Source organism: Mandrillus leucophaeus, unplaced genomic scaffold, assembly GCF_000951045.1.
Source record: "Mandrillus leucophaeus isolate KB7577 unplaced genomic scaffold, Mleu.le_1.0 Scaffold231, whole genome shotgun sequence".
In the NCBI taxonomy this organism is placed as follows: domain Eukaryota; kingdom Metazoa; phylum Chordata; class Mammalia; order Primates; family Cercopithecidae; genus Mandrillus; species Mandrillus leucophaeus.
This window is the reverse complement of record NW_012102377.1, coordinates 2,272,253-2,289,450: the sequence shown is the minus strand read 5'-3', so window position 1 is coordinate 2,289,450 and position 17,198 is coordinate 2,272,253. Positions and strand designations below refer to the sequence as shown.

The 17,198-nt window shown below is 44.4% G+C and overlaps 1 protein-coding gene across 2 annotated transcripts in view; it reads left to right on the top strand.

Annotated features, from left to right (window-relative positions):
- The first annotated feature begins 608 nt into the window (after positions 1 to 608).
- Positions 609 to 17,198, top strand: part of ETV5 (ets variant 5) — a 70,761-nt gene continuing 54,171 nt past the window's right edge. Inside the window, exons 1-5 of one of the 2 annotated variants that reach the window (XM_011981891.1) lie at positions 609 to 781; positions 3,810 to 3,928; positions 4,064 to 4,151; positions 4,281 to 4,328; positions 4,422 to 4,472. In XM_011981891.1, coding sequence (XP_011837281.1) covers positions 3,884 to 3,928; positions 4,064 to 4,151; positions 4,281 to 4,328; positions 4,422 to 4,472 — 232 coding nt within the window. In that variant the 5' untranslated portion in view covers positions 609 to 781; positions 3,810 to 3,883. Of the gene's footprint in view, positions 1,264 to 3,809; positions 3,929 to 4,063; positions 4,152 to 4,280; positions 4,329 to 4,421; positions 4,473 to 17,198 lie in introns of both variants that reach the window. The other variant, XM_011981890.1, reaches the window with a different exon arrangement.

Below are 17,198 nucleotides of genomic sequence, written 5' to 3'. Positions count from 1 at the left end.
GTGGGCTAAACGCCCAGGTCGGTCAGCGAGTTTCTCTGTGTGGAATGACGAATTCCTCTCCCCTGAATTCTAAAATGATAACTTTGCTTGGTGCTGCAGCTGCGAACGTCTGGCGCCAAGCGACCCAATTCTGGTGGGGGCTTTGCTGGATGGAGAAGTGGGGGTGAGTGGGTAAGGGGGAAGAGTCGTGCCTCGGTGAAAAGTCGGCAGAGCGGCGAGAAGGGAAGTAACGGCGGCTCCTCCCGGCCTCGGCCCCTTTAAGTGCTTCACTGACTCAGCTAAGCTTCCCCCTCAGGTCGCGTTTTTTATGAATGAAAAACGTCCTTACATTCATTATATAAACAAGCCTGTGCTGATTGGCCAATGGCCCCCGGTGCATAAATTATGTAAAACAGACCCCTGAGGGGGTGGAGAGAGATGCATCGTTGGCCAATGGGGGCCGGAGTTAATGGGGCGGCTTGGTTGGATTTGCCCGCAGACAGGGTAAACAAGAGGTGATGGACAGCCGCGGGAACGGCCTCGGGCCAATGGGAACAAGGCTGGGCTAGGGCCGCGGGCCAATGGCGGCGGGCGGAGCAGCGGGCCGCGGGGGGCCGGGCCAGCGCTCCAGCCTGGTTGGCAGCTGCGGCGCAGAGTCCAGCCGCTGGTGCGCGGAGCGGTTCACCGTCTTCGGAGCGGTTCGGCCCAGCCTTTTGCCCAGGCGCCCAGGCCCGGTGCGCGCGTGCGTGAGCGCGCCTGCGCCGCCGGGGCCGCTGCGAGGGGAGGAGAGCGGCCGCCTCAGGTGAGGGGGCTTTGCGGGGGCAGGAGGGAGATCGGAAGGGGCGTCCGGCCACGGGTCCGACAGGCCCAGCTGGCTAGAGTTCACGGGTTGATTCAGAATCTTCAAAGTCGGGGTGCAGTACCTGGGGGGACCCCCCCGGGTTGACCGCCCCCTCCCCCCGCGGCTCGGTCCAGTTTGGTTCCTGGGAGGCGCCCGGCGGGTGCGGCTAACGGTTCCGGAGCGCGGGGAGAGCGGCTTTCCACACGCCGTGGGGGAGGCGCGCGGGAGCGCGAGTGCGGGGGCTCCCGAGTGGATGGGGGATCGCGGAGTTGCGAGGCTTTCACAGTCTCTGGAGATTCGAGAGCCCCGAGGGGACTTGGAGGCTCGCGAGAAGAGACGCTTGGCGGAGCTCCGCAGTTGGGAGGAGGGGGCGGGAAGCAGTTTGAGGGGAATGTCTGAGAGGCGCTGCCCCCCAGAGCACCGGGAGGGGGTAAATGACACAGGCAAGTGCAGCCTGCGGGGGCGGGGGTCGATCAGGAACTTACGCAGGCCTTGCAAGTTTCAGGTAGTGGAAAGTGGACATGCAGTCGCCCTGCTCCCACCTAGCAGGCTGAGGGCGTCGGGCTGTGCTGCGACTCGAAAAAAATCGGGGCGCACCGGAACAGCGGCCTGGGGATGGTGGGGATAACACGGGTGTGGAGGGGGCAGCACCGAAAGATGCTGGAGCCTCGCGGTGGATTAGGGTTCTGGCCGCATTTTCAGAAGGTGGAGAAAACTCAGGGCGGGGAACTGAACTCCTGGTCGAGGAGGGGGTGCCAAGGAGAGATGTTGGGGGTGGGAGGGATTGGAAGCGGTTGGTAGCGCCGGCCGCAGCACCTCGTTTTTATGAATGTGGGTGACTTTATGAATGAAGCGGGTTTCTTTCGTTGGCTCGCTGCTCCCTGCGGCTTTTTTTTTTCTTCCCTTTTTGTGAATGAAGCATTGAGCTTTCTTCCTAAAACGCTGGGGTGAGGGGCCTGCGTCGGAGGCTGGGCGTGCGTTGGAAGTGGGGGCGGGGGCGCAGCTGAAGGAGTTTTCATGAATGGGGAAGGCTGGGAATTGGGTGGAAGTGTGTCTTATTTTGTGAATGGGGCCCAGCGCGAGAGATCCAGTTACAGCCTCTACCTGATGTGGCGGCCGCAGCTCGCTCTCCCATTCATAAAACCGGGCCCGCTGCGCGCCACAGGGGAGGGGCCAGGATCGCGCCGCTGCGCTGTGCTAAAGTTTTCCTGGGGGCACCCGGGGCGCGGGTGGTGGTGGGGGGGCAAAGGAAGTGGTTTAAACTCCTGGATGAACTCGAGCCTTTCCTTCAGGCTTTTTAAAAAATTATACTTGGAATAAAATTTTTCTAACCTTGGAATGTCTCTTTTCGGTTCGTTTATGGCAGTTTATTTCTTTTAATTTTTTTCGAATTTTTTTTGCTCTTCCGGGTGAAGTATTTCATCATGAGACTGAAAAATATCTCCCCCTCCCGTCTTCTACTGGTTGTCCCCTTCCCCCTAACAAACATTCACAAAATGTCTAAGGCCACGATTTAATCTGACAGATTTTCATAAGCGACAGAGCACACTCTTTCATGCCCCCTCAACTCACTGCTGAGGTTTCTCAAATTTTGTATACGGTTTGGTGGCATTTGAGAGAGGTATTATTCTGAACGTTTCTTGTGCTGTTTGGACGGGGCACGCAGGCGGGCTGGCGCGAGTGTTTTTCTAGGAAGTTAGGAACTGTGTGCTATTTTGCTCCTCTCTTTCCTTTGACTTTGAAAATAATCTGATTCCTTGGGCCAAAGTGCTGAGGAGGCGGCTGGCTGTGAAGGGTTTCCTTGTATCCTGCTCACTTATGAAAAATTTGATATGTTACACATAGTGTGAAAAACAAATTGGATGGAATTGCTTACCAGGGAAAAGTTTCCTGTTTAAAATTTGTGTATATGTTAAACAAAAGAAATTAGCCTTTAAGCATTTTGAATTGCTTAGAGCTGGAGTGAGTGAAATTAATGTTTTTCCACCTTTTGTTGACTTAACGATGTTTTTATTTGGAGAATAAAAGTGTTTAGGAAGATGGTACCTTCCTAAAATTGTTACTTTATTCCACTCACGTTAGAAGTTTTCTCCCTTCTAACCCCCACCCCCCCACCCCTTTTTCCCCAGACTTAACACTTAACCAGTCCTGAAATGAGTTTCATTTGGGGGTGGGGTGGGGGGTATGTCTAGAAAAAATGACTCCACTGTAAGAAACAGCCTAAGTTTTAAAAGACCTTTGGTAGAGATGCATTGTACCACATGCAATGGAATTAGTTTTTTTAATCTATTACTTTTCATAGGCATTTTATTCTTTTAGAAGTTGGAGATGTCACAAATATCTCTGAAAGTAACCAGGGAGATATTTGTGACATTACAGATTGCTATATCTGTTTAGACCTCTTTTAAATAAAGAGTTGTGTGTGAAGATAAATATACCTCTGATCAATTTATTCTAGGAACTATATATAGTGTTTTAACACTGACCTACAAAATGCTTTTAGAAACACCATGTATGTCAGGTGTTTAATTGCCAATAATTTGGAATACTTAAACCCAATTTCTCTGCTTCCTGACACTGTACTGTTAAAAATTAAATTATCTCTTTTTTAAAAACTCTACTACAAATGCCCTGGAGTATATGAGAGAATCTTGAAATCACCGTTTTATAATGAAAATAAGGGCTGTTGGTTTGTTTTGTTTTGGTAGAGGACAGACAGTAGCAAATCTGTAATTTTAATGATTTAAAAAACAAAGAAAAAATGATGACTGGGTAAATGGATTTGGCACGAAGTACATCATGTACCTCTGATACCATTAATCAAGCCCATCTTTGGTCTGTAAAGCTTGCACCTTGAGTAAGTTTTAAGTGCTTCGCAGAAGGACAATAATTTTGCACAGGCCCTAAAAAAAAGGCAATCTAAAATTGTTTCCCCCCCTTAGTTTCTTTTCCCCCCTCTTAGTTAAAATCTCCCAAATTCATATTACAGGAGGATCCCTTTTCCCCCAGAAATTACTCAATGCTGAAACCTCTCAAAGTGGTATTAGAGACGCTGAAAGCACCATGGATGGGTTTTATGATCAGCAAGTCCCTTTTATGGTCCCAGGGGTAAGTTTATGTGGCTTTTGGTTTGTTTTGTCCTCCCTCTCCAATATGACTCTTCCCCCTGTTGGTTTAGTGAGTCGACCCCCTTTGGACCTCTTTACTACACTTGAGCCTTCACTTTCTGTTGGCCTCTTTCAGAAATCTCGATCTGAGGAATGTAGAGGGCGGCCTGTGATTGACAGAAAGAGGAAGTTTTTGGACACAGATCTGGCTCACGATTCTGAAGGTAGTAAAGCTTTACCTGCCTGTGTCGTGGCTTCCCTGCTCCCAGTGACAGTAGCATGTAGATTCTTCCCTGTCTTCTCCCTAGCAGAAGAAATATCCTCATTCTGGGGTCTTCTGTTTTCAATTTCAGAGCTGTTTCAGGATCTCAGTCAACTTCAAGAGGCTTGGTTAGCTGAAGGCAAGTTTCATGGATGTCCTATTTTCCATATAAAACATTTTACTGTGCTTTTTAATAAAACTTAAAGTTCTAAAATAAAAATCTATTTTCCAGCACAAGTTCCTGATGATGAACAGTTTGTCCCAGATTTTCAGTCTGATAACTGTAAGTACCTTTCTGGTGATGGCACATTTGTTCTGAAATTGTTTGGTCTTGGATCATCCATGTCTAGTATATGCTTTTTTCAGCTATGGCCAGATTTAGACAGTAGTATGCATTTAGTTTCTTCTAATAATTCAGAATTAACCCTGAAAACTTTTATTTCTTATTAAAATTATTTCTAAAGTGTTTCTACTGTATTGCAGGTAAGACTTACTGAACATAATTTTATCCTAAATTTCTTTTTCCTTAAGAATATTGTAAAGCTGACTGGGCGCAGTGGCTCATGCCTGTAATCCCAGGACTTTGGGAGGCCGAGGAGGGCGGATCACTTGAGGTCAGGCATTCAAGACCAGCCTGGCCAACATGGGGAAACCCCATCTCTACTAAAAATACAAAAATTAGCCAGGCTTGGTGGCGGGCACCTATAATCCAAGCTACTTAGGAGGCTGAGGCAGGAGAATCACTTAAATCCAGAAGGCGGAGGTTGCAGTGAGCTGAGATCGCATCACTGCACTCCAGCCTGGGCAACAGAGCAAGGCTCCATCTCAAAAAAAAAAAAAAAAAGAATATTGCAAAGTTTTAAGCTCAAAATTATAAATTAACTGACATAATATATATGGTGTTGGGCCAAGCATCTATTAATCACACATTGTTTTGTGGCTTTTTGGGGGTTTGTTTTATAAATTAAGTCCTTAATGTGAATCATGAAACTGATATTTCTCTGTTTCTTAAAGGTGCAGAAAATAGTTAATGGAAAACTCCAGTTAACTTTGGCTTCATCCAACAGTTGTCAATTTTGTCTCTACTCCTAAGCTGACAAGGGGTGGTCACAGAGTGGCCTGATTTACTCTTACTTTTCATGTAGTTGCTGTGGCTTTTCTGTTCAGAGAAGAGAAACTTTTCCTTAAAATGGCCACTAAGCGCTCATTACTAGAGATAAAATGCAGTGGGAAGCTCAAAAGATGGTTTTCAGCACTGGCAGGGGCATGGTTACTTTGCACTGATCATTTGGGGCTGTCCTCAACAGGTTTGGGAGCTTTTATGGTCTAGGCGGAGTTATCAAGGACAAAGCTGGCTGATGAAATTTGAGCAGCACAGGGCTGCTCTAGAGAGCATTAGTCACTGGCGAATGAGCAGGTTTAAGAGAGGCCTGGAGAAAATGCTGCCTCTCTTGAGAGTTGCATCATAGAGAAATTCATGTCTCTTAGTCATAGTTTATAATAGCAAGCACCTGAGCCATGCAAGGACTCAATTTCTCATTTTGGACCAACAGATTCTTCCCAGCTTTGTTTTATCTCTGGGTAGGTGGGTGTATGTGTGTAAAAATGCCACTGAAGAGACAGTATCTTAGGTCTGTCTCTAAGTAAAAAGCTGGGTATTTCAAATCTTTTAAATGTAAGAACAGAGGTAGCAGCTAAACATTCCTTAATGATAGGCCTCATGTCCAAGGCACAATGCCATGAAACTGTAAAAGGGAATAAACTGTAACACACACATGCATGGTTACCTTAGCTTTGTCACAGCTTGCTGTGGATGTGTTCTATAGGAGAGTAAATGCATGTTAATTATTGCCCTTTGATTGCTTTCAAGTGATGGGGAAGCCTGCCACTGAAAGACTAAATAAAGATAACCCAAATTTTGTGTGTATGTGTGTATGTGTGTGTGTGTGTTTGCAAGATGAAAGACAGGGTTTGTAATCCAACTTTGTTCTGTGTTGACAATTTGGCCCAGCCTTTCCAGTTCTTGCTCAAAGCAGCATAAACTGCAGTCTGTTTGGGAGGTGGCTTTCTTGGCAGAGGTTCTTTGAAATGCTTTTATGACACTTTTGTTTGTTTCTCTGTAACCCAAAAGAGTTAAAAGGGAGATGAGATGGCTGCATTCAGATTGATTGCATGTGCTGAAGCAAGGGTATGTTCTTTGTCAGCAAGCAGGATTTATATTTGGAGAGATTTTTATCTGTGGGAATAGGCTAAAGTGAAGAAATCAATAAATGTGTTTTGGCTCTTTAGAAATAATTTCTGCTCAGCAAATAGAATGTTCTAAGTTCTTTAATTAAAATTCTGTACCTTAAATGGAGGTAATTTGGGAGATGTTTCTGCTTACCAAGTATGATTTTTTTTTACTTTGCTTACTTTTTGTTTTAACTGCCTAAGGTTGAGCCTTTCTATCTTATAAGGATATAAAAGATGGTTGACTAGCCTAGAAAAGGTCTTCTAATGATTCTTTCCCTCTGACTTTATTTTTTGAGGTAGAGCTTCAAGAAGGGATAGATTCAAGTAAAATAATTTGCCTAAGAAGCGAGGCAAGAACACAAATGTGGGTGGTGCATATTTGAGCCATTCATTCTTGCTATTATGTTTTCCTGTAGTTCAGACTGACAGCCAGAAGCATGAGGAGGAGCTGGCAGAGCCCACAGCTGGCTGCATGCACTTACTTTTCCATGAGCACTTTCCACAGCCTCGAGTTCAGGACCAGCTTCACTCCAGTCATTTTCTGGAAGAGCCTATGATTTTTTTCGGGGGAGGGAAAAAACTCATTCAAATTTAATGAAACCTTATGAGTTGGTTTGACTCACTTAACCAATGAATATTAGCCAAACTTAGATTTGCCAGGGGAAAGCAAACCTTTTTTTTTTTTTTTTTGAGAGAGAGAGTTTTGCTCTTGTCACCCAGGCTGGAGTACAATGGGGCAATCTCAGCTCACTCACTGGGATGTCCGCCTCCCAGGTTCGATCATTTCTTCTGCCTCAGCCTCCCAAGTAGCTAGGATTACAGGCACCTACCACCACACCTGGCTAATTTTTGTATTTTTAGTAGAGATGGGGTTTCACCATGATTTCCAGGCTGGTCTTGAACTCCTGACCTCTGGTGATCCGCCCACCTCAGCCTCCCAGAGTGCTGGAATTACAGGTGTGAGCCACTGTGCCCGGCCTGTAACAAATATTCTTACTGGTGGCCACTGGTAATAGACTTTCCTATTAATAGTGATTTGAAAATTTTCCATTGTATATGTATAAATTTATTGTAAACATAAAAGAAAGAGAATAGAAATGTAGGTAATATTTTTATTTTGGAATGTCAGTTTTAAAGATTATGGCCTTTTTTTTTTCTCTAAACACTGAAAGTTCAACTTCTAAAGAGATTATATTTTGTAAGTTTCTCAGAATTGGGTTTCCTGCCCATAGGGATACCCTTAAGTCTGATTTGAGTGAAAGAAACCATTGCTTTTATATCTTATAGAAATGCCCAGCTTACTTCTAGCTGTACAGATTTCACCTCTACCTCACACATATAGATACCAGTAAAGCATGGAAACTCCTAAAGGTCAAATTCAAGGGATTAGAATAGAAATCTATGGATCATAGGGATTCTACCAGTGTACCTCATTATCCTTTGGTCCTAAGAAGTAACCCTGAAGATCTCAGATTGCTTGAGTTGGATGTCCCTTGTAGAGACAGTCTTGCCCAGCCCCCTCCTTTCACAGCTATTTCCAAATAGCTGGAGAGACTGACCAGTAGTGGGGGCAAATGGGAAGGGTTAGGTGACGTAAGAAAAAGATAAATATTCTTAAAGAAGCTCTCACAAAGCTGCAGAGCCAGGGAGTAGTGGCATGTTCAAGTGTATTCAGGGCTCTCCATTATTTCAGATATCTAGAGATGGCGTTCAGGAAAGCATCAAGTAGACCTCTGACTGTCCAATTCAGCAGTCACTTCTCTTCCTTCTATGATCCTGAGAAAGTTACTCAATACCTTGATGCTTTGAGTTTTTCTGTCTAGGATTTGGAAGAGAGAGAACAATTATAAACGAAAAAAATTATTTAAAAACTGACATTTAGGCTCACACCTGTAACCTCAGTGCTTTGGGAGGCCAAGTCGGGAGGATCACTTGAGCCTAGGAATTCAAGGTTACAGTTGCAGCAAGTAGTGATCACACCACTGTACCCCAGCCTAGGTACCAGAGCAAGACCCTATCTCTAAAAAACAAAAACAAAAAAAACTGCCATGTTTCCTAGAAGACACCTTTAGTGTGTATACAGATAAAACTGTGTACATATGTCCTACATATGAAGAAGTGTTCGTGCATGTGTGTATATCTACGTAAGTGTGTATGTAGCTAAATGTGTACCTTAACACATAGAGCTACTAAACCAGGGAATCTGGGTCAGTGCATAGATGTGTGTACATCTTTCCTACACATTTTCATAGAACTAACTATGCCTTGGATAAGATTGGAACGCAAGAATGTTTCAAAGTGGGGGTAAGGCGATGTGTTCCATTCATTTTTCTGAACTCTTTGGGTACTTAAAGAGTGTATTACTCGATTTTAGTATATATAAATAGCAGTTTTTTAAATATACATTTCGGGTCTGATTTTTAATCTCACTTATTTATTTCAGTTATGATATTGTAAATATATACCTGTTAGCATCTTGAATAAGATATTTTATGCTGAGTAGAGAGCATGATAAAAATCTTATTTCAAAATCATGGCCTCTATACCAAATATAGCCTAGAGAATTGTTTTAAGATCCAGATGACCCCATTTTCCCCTTGAAGTGTTCTTTTAAGATCTGTGTTTCAAAAAGAATGGAACAACTGGAGGAAGTACAAGTAATTTCCTAAGGACCAGCTAATTAACTGATAAAATCGACTTTTCATAAATACATTGCAATAGACGGCTGGGGAAATAGGATTAACTGTTAATGACAGCCCTTGAGCCTAAAACACATTGATCTTAATCCTGTTTCACGATGAGATTATTCAGCTGGATTTCTTTATTAATGTGTGAGGTTAGTATAGTAGAGGCAGTGCCTTTCCTTTGGACAGGGTACATCATTTTGGTCTTTGGTCCTAGGTGTGGTGTAGCAAAACACATTTTCCTGCTTGGGCCACCTCTATTCAAAAGGATCATCCTAAAGTCTTTTTGTTTGGCAAGGTAAGAAAGAAAACAGTGGGCTTTTAAAAATAAGAGGTTTGAGGGAAAACAAGGCCATCGGTTTATACTTTTCAGGAGTCAGTAGTTCTGAAGGTAGAAAAGAATGCTGAAGAAAGTGTGAGGAAAACACGGAGGAGAGATTCTCTGACTCCAGGTTTTACAGTGTTACTTTCAAAGTCTTTGTTAGCTAGCCCACTACCTTACTGCTGGGAGGGTGCTAAATGATTTGAAATCCTTCCTGTTTTGATAGGCTCAAAGATTCCTAGACTCAGTATTCTCAAGGACCCCAGACCTACAGTACCCATTTACTTAAAGGAGCCATCTGTTTTACAAAATCTGCTTTCGTCTACCTTTAATTCAGTTAGACTTATTTAAACTGATTTTTCTCTTAACCCTTCTGTGTCTCTGTGCTATTAGTCATCTAACAAAACCCAGTAGGCTTACCAGTCCTTTGTATTTGGTGAGAAAGACTTGGGATGGGGAGTTACATCTGTGTCAAGATCACTTGTGTAGGTGCCAGAAGTAACAAAATCCTGGCATCCATCAAGAAATTACCATTTATCCCCTCCTCTTTCAGCATTCTTCAGTTTTACAAGAGTAAGACATGGGTAGCATAATGAAGCCGAAAATGTGTACTGTCTCCCATTTCTACCATCTAGTAGTATCATTGTTTTAATTTCAGCCCCAGAAAAAAAAGTTTCTTGTGGGGTGGGGTGTGTGATTCTCTGCCGAGAAACTGTTCCCTCCACACATTTCTTGGGTTTTAGTGGTGGTAAAGTACATCCAGCCTCAGAGGCTGACAGCCCCCTCTCGGGCATACGGCTGCCCTTGAGGCAGCTTGGGCCCCATCTGTGCCCTGGCACACAGTGCTTCTCCACTTGGAATCCAAGGAGCTCAGAGGCTTGTCATGTTGCAGCTCCCAGCTCTTGGACAAGTGCCAGGCATGCTGATGCCATTACCGGATTAGGTTGCTTTTTTAAAAATTCATTTTGTGAACTCATCAAGCTCATTTAACAGAGGCTTTGGTCGTCAGTTTCTATCATTGTCCTGTCCCTCTAGACTTGGCTTAAAGGAGTGGCAAGATACCAGGCCCCTAGTATGTGCTCGCACTAGTTAGAGGGTGTATGTATAAATTATAACCATAATGTAAGTGCACCTTTGGGCCTGGCAGGCAAATGACAGTGGGCTAGCAACTCAGATGTTAAAGGGAAAAGAATTCCACATAAGAGGACTCTGCATAGAAAATAGAGGGCGCTCCCTTGTTTAAAAAGAAAGAAGCATCTAGGGAAAAACTGAAGCAGAGAGTGCAAGATTCCAGGGAGCAGGATAAGATCTAGTTATTAAAAGGCCAGGAGTTTGAGGCTGATCTGAAGAGCCAAGGCATGGATTGGGGATTCTGTGGTCAGAAGAACTTCTTCTTCTGAAGAGAAATGCTTCCAGTGGCACTGAGCTCACTGGAGGGGACATGAGGGCAGGCAGTGAGAAGTATACATAAGACATTTGAAAAGAGCCAAATATGTAATGAAAAAAAGGAAACGACCATGAGCTCAAATGTATCCCCTCAAATGTATCCCCTGCATTTGCTTTTCATAAAGAAGTATGCTTTTCCTTGAAATAAAGTGTGGTTGTCAGACCGGCTCCATCAGCTTTCCCTCGGGGTGATTACTGAAGGTTTGGAAAAAATACCTAAGAAACGAAACCAGTTTTTTTGCCTTGTACTTTGCAAAGTCTCAGCGTAGATTTCACCTTCCAACCTTAGATCTCCACATTCTTCCCTTTTGATGTCTCATGAGCATTCAGGAGGGTATTCCGAACTCTTCAGGCTGGATCCAAAGCTAAAAAAGGAACTGTGAAATTGTTGTAATAGGTAGCTTGTCCCCTCCTCTGCAGCCAGAAAATCTAGTAGTGTCTCCAGAGCCCTCCTGCCCTGGGGAGGAAGCCAGGTGGCGCCCGGCGCAGCTACCAGCAGTGAATGGGAAAGAAAGTCTGGAGAGGCAGGCTTCCAGAGAAAGCTGTCCCCTAATGCAAACCAGCTTACCCTGGGGCAGGAGAAATACCACTGAAGTCTCTTTCTCTCAGCTGGTGGCTACAGCCAGATTCTGAACCGAGTGGCACATGATAGTTTTTCTTTTGCCTTTCCCCTTTTGCCAGAGGGCACTTTCTGACCTTACTTCTAGCGGACTTTTGCACACCCTTGCAGATTTCCACAAGGGTCTTGGCTATTTGAATCCTAGGAAGGGTGCACAGCAGGCAAGAGCCCCTGCCGTGTCTGAATTTCTTACATAAACACAGCGTACTGAGCGAGCAAGCGTCCCTGCGGCGACAGCTGGGCGCTGAGCACTATTAGGTCTGCCCCAGCTAGCAGAGCTGCAGATTCCCCCTCTTGCCTAAATGGAGCATTCCAAATTGGTTGTGAATGGAGGGCGGGGCTCACTTGCAGACTTTTTCAATGAATAACCAGACCCCATTGTGCAGCCTGTGGAAAAACAACCAACTCAAACAACACTGGGACTGTTAGAAATATGCTTGTGATTGGCAGCTTGGAGAGCCTCCAAAATTAGTTTCCTTTGGCTTCCCTGCTGCTCCCTGTTCTCCAAGCCTGGGCTTAATGGGGTTTGAGTTTTCTTTTAAGTGCTCACTTTAACCCTTAAACTGCCGGGCTGATGGCCTGGGTTTCTGGGGAAGAGCTGCTACTGACCTACAAAGCCAGTGAAGCCCACTCCCCTTTCTTTGTCTCTCATTTTAGACGGTAGCTGTCTAAAGGGAGTGATAATAGAGGAGAGGCTGGTTTAGCTTCCCCTGGAGTGGGAGGTGTTGAGACTTGATCTGAGGCTGTTACCCTTTTATCTCCTTCACGTGGGGTTGTGGCTTTAGCTCCCCATTGAGGATTCCTGCCTGCTCTTCTCCTCTGACCTCCAGTCTACTCCAGGCCTGAGTAGCCCAGGTGTTTGCCTGCCGCGACACAGACACTTCTTGCTTAGGCTTACAGTTTTAACATGGGGTAGACAAAGTTGTAGTTTCTCTACTTCTTTGCCTTCACTCCTGTTTAATTTTCCACTGTGGTCAGGTAAGTATCATTTTTTTAAACGACCGTACTCAAACTCTGGTGCTGAGCAATGAGGGAATCTCACTATGGCTGTAAACCCTTCCACTGGACACTAATCAAATGCAAAACCTCCCAAAATGAACATCCTTGGAAGTACCAGAAAAACCCAGCCTCTGAGCGACCCCCAAACCAAAGTAGCCTCATCATGCCAAAACTAGGCCAGGTTTTAAGGGTGCACGTGCCTCAAACTAGCATCCACCCTTGATTGATTGATTGATTGATTGATTGATTGGCCAAGGGGATTGATTGGCCAAGGAGGTGGGGTGGGGGTAGTCTTGCTGTGTTGCCCAGGCTAGTCTGGAACTCCTGGCCTCAAGCAATCCTCCCACATAGCTGGGATTACAGGTTCGAACCACCACACCCACCTGCTTCCACACTTAAACATCCTCCAACATCTTACCCGGTAGCTCACCGGCAGCTCACAGATACATGTCCACTGTGCTCTGTGGGATAGCCCAGGGATGTATGATGAGCATAAAAAGGACAATCAGTTAAAAGACAAAACAAAACGTAATAGTAATGATCCAGAGCAGCTTCCTCAGGATTTTAAAGAGCTTTTCTTAGTTCCTACTCTTCATCCTCACAACCTTAATAAGGCAGTTTGCACTTGTGTTTTGCCTCAAGGATTTTTTTTACCTTGCTGTAAATTGGCCTTGCAAGCATGCCTTCCCTTCCCTATTAAAAAAGAGCAGGCCTGGGCAGATTGTCCTTTTGTGAGAGAGTTTGAAACCTCTCAGGAGGTAACACTAGATATCAGCTGTGTAGGAGGATGCTGATATGTGTGTTTCTCCAGAGGGACTGAGAAGGACTTCGCTTACATAAACACTTTCAGCTGAGTGCCTGGAAATGCTTTGTAATGGCCTGCAAGAGCACTTAATGAGGGTCTTTTATACTTTTTCCACAGAAAAGGTAGAATAGAAGAGGAGGGGATGTCTCTTCCACATGGTCACCCACAGTAAAGGCCAGATCCTGGAGCCTACCCCTAGTTTCCTCATCTGAATTTTAATAGAGAATAATTGAGGGGGGATAACTTTGCTGTGCTGAGGGATATCTTGACTCGAAAAATTTCTGCTTCTCAACTCCATTTTTTTTCTTCCCCAGCAGCCATGGAATTTTATTTCTTGCAGAAGAAGGTGGAAACAGCATAGGGCTTTGAGAAGTATTTAGTATTTTGACAACTAATAATCATAGTCCCTGCTTCCCAATTTTTATTCCTATTGAAACAGGAAACAAATCACGTTTCTTAGGCTCTGAGTGTCTGCAAAAGCAGAGGAGCCCTGTCACGTGTTTATGTCCGCCTCGGCCACAGCGCCTGCTCTGCACACTGTGGACACCTGGCGCATACAGCCCGCACACCACCGCATTCCCTACCACAGGCTCTTCCCATCCCAGCTGCCCCAGCCTCCAGCTGGTGGGGAAGTAACACTGTAAAGGGTCTCAAACCCAGAGTTCTGAGTCCTTGGGATGACCTTCTAGATAAGTAGAACAAAAGCTAGTTAGGGCTATTTCTCATTTTCTGTTTCCTCTTTTAAACACATACACTAGCCAAGTGTTGCTAGGCTGCATTTAGACTTTGAGCAGCTAATGCTATGTTTCCCAGTAAGACTGCATGTGCTAGAGTGCAAGTCACAGTTTAGGCACCCTTGACGTGCTTGCTGAGTTTCTGCTTTTAGGAGAAGTGGGGCTATAGATAGAAGGGAATGGTTCTGGGGGAAGAAACTCATTTCCCTAGGGTTTGGATTTTCTTCTGTCAGATTTTACGGATGAATTTTCAATTTGAAATTAAAGATAAGATTTTCCACAGTGCTTAAATCCTATTTCAAGTACTGTTAACATTTCACTTTAGTGCCAGTGTAGATGAGAATTATGTAAGTTGGGAGTAAATTATAGAAGGGATGTTAAAGCTTAAGGTTTAGTTTTGCAATTTTTTTTCCTTTCAGGAAAAATGTCCTGTTTCCCCTTATCCTGATTGCGTGATCCACTGAGAGCAGCCCTTCATGGTAAAATCCACTGTGATCGATGTAAGGGCACAGTAGAGGAAGCCGCCCTGTCATCTCTAATGAGTTGGGAGAACAAGGGTTTCCTTAGACCTCTTTCTCAATCTTGAAAGTAAAACCAATAGTTGTCTATCATATTTCTACAGGTTGACTATTAAAATTCTTTGAACAGCTAGCTGCCCAAGGAAAGTAGCAAAACACTGGTTTGAATAATGCTCAGATTCTCCTTTGGTGTAATCAGGCCAGTCCCTCACATTTGTATCCTGCTGGTCTCTTAAGCATGAAAGTAACCAACATGCCAGTTCTGTGGCTATAGGTCTAAAAGCATCCAGCCTATGGTAGTCGAAAGGGGGTGGTGCATTAGAAGTCAGAAGAACCTCTTGTTTTTTATCTTGACTCTCCTGGAGTCAGCTCTGTACTCACAAGCATGTTACTTGACTGTGAAATGCTTTGGTTTCTCCACATCCCACAAATTCTGAGATGTGACACTCTTATGCAATTAGAAATATTCATCCCGTACAAAATATTTTTAATGGAAGAGCCCCATATCTACTAATACTGGAGCCCTACCTCAATCGAAGTTGGTCTAATTCTTTTCTAGTCTCCTTTACTGACCTTTAATTTCTAACGCTTACATTCAAGCCATCTAGGTTTCCATTTTTGGAGTTCTAAAGTAACAGTCCTAAATTGTTAGGCTAAATGAGTCCTTTGAAGAAAAGGAACTGTACAAATCCAAGCTGTTTCAAGAAAAATGCTGAAGTGTAGAAAGAATATGAACTTAAAGGAAGTAAATCTGAAACTAGTTCATCTGGGTCAAAAAAATCACTCTACTACCATTGGCATTCAGTTTTCTTCTTTATTTGATAACAGAGGTTTTCTGTTTGGAAATGACTGTCTGTCTGAAAGAGGCATTTTTGTTCTGAGAATAAGATGCAGCTATTCAGTGATAGATAATCGTTCTTACCCACAGGTCACCATCTATGAATTAGGACATTGCTGATTTAGTACTTTACACCCGTGGATGGAAGGCTCTCCTCCCATGCCTGACCACTTCTTTTGGGAGGAGGAGCAGTGACGAAGCATTAATACAAAGAATTTCTTTCCTTGTATTTTAGCCAGAGTTAGAATAGAAACCTTTACAAATCACCCATGTCATTCACTGATAGAAGTGAGGAAAGGACAAGACCAGTATCCCAAAAGCCAGCTCTCCTAGTTGATGACCAAAGGCATGACTTGCCAACTTCGCTACCTTGGCAAACTTGCTAGTGCCCCATAGGTCACCTTTGATGAGTCTTTTACTCTGAAGGCCTGCAATAGGCCCATTGCCTTGAGCTCTTCCCTGGGCCTTCTCAGGCTTTGGAGAGTGGGAGCAGCTTTCAGCCTCATGCAGCAGAAAAGGTAGACAATGTTCAGGATGACATTTGCTCTTTCTAGCCAAAACTATCACCCCACCCCATCTTTCCCCCGTCTGTCCTTGAGGACCTGCGTGTCATCTTAGACTGGATCACATTTCTTCTCTGGAAGGAGTACAGAGGTAGGGCAAGTCTTGAGCTCCCCCTGGAGTTTGGAGTGCCCTCAACCCTTTGGCTGGTCAGCCTGAGTTGTACTGTACAACCTGTGGGTTACAATTTTATGTTAGACAGTAACCTCCCAAGCTGACTTTCATGGGCAGAATTTAGTTTTTGTCTTCTAACCAATTGTATTTCAGTTGGGGATTTGATTGCCAGATACCCTGCGCTGGTTCTGCTGTCTAGCTGCTACCATTGCTGTAAGCGGCCATGGGAAACAGGGGAGGGGAGGGAAGCAATTGTTTGCTGAATGTTGCAATCATTGAGCCAGGCTTAGCAGAGGCAAACCTTTAAACCACCTCCCCTTCCGCAAGGTTATATGAAGCCACTAGATAATATAAACCTTATAGTTCAAATAATAAGATTTTTAACAGTGTGATAATGCTCCCAACTAAAGCCCTTTTCTGTTCAGTGTAACCTCCTTGTCAAGTCATTCCCCCTTCCCACAAAGAAATTAAAATTCCTTTGGAAGTGTAAAATCGCCATTTTCATCTTTCCCTGCTTTTACAAAACCCTAACCAGACGGGCTTTGTTCTGGGGTCTACTAGAAGCTACAACCTGTGGGTCCCCTAAGCTGGAATTGCTGATACGCTGGATTTCTCTGTTGTTGAATCTATCCTGTATCTCATATAGCCCACATTCCAAGGAGCAATAAGGGCATAAAATATCATAACACTGGTCTTATATAAACACTTGACTCTCCAGAACTCTGCAGGATCTTGTCTTCAAGCACCAACTCTATATACAGCCAGCATTTCCCCAGAGAAAGCAATGTTCTACAAGCCCAATACATGATATGTGTCACAACCTAGACCCATGTTGCTATTGTCAGCTCGAGGGCATAGCAGAGGCTTAGGGTTATCTGAGGTAAACAAGCAACGGAGGAGAGACTTACAGAGAATGGCCTCATGGTTTTAACTGCTTCTTGGTACCAGTTCTATCATCTATTTTAAAACCCAGTTTTGAGGCTGGGTGCAGTGGCTCAAGCCTGTAATCCCAACACTTTGAGGGGCTGAGACTAGAGGATCACATGAGGCCGGGAGATTGAGACCAGTCTGGGCAACATAGTGAGACCCTGTCTCTTAAAAAAAAAAAAAAAAAATTTAGCTGGATGTGGTGGCAGG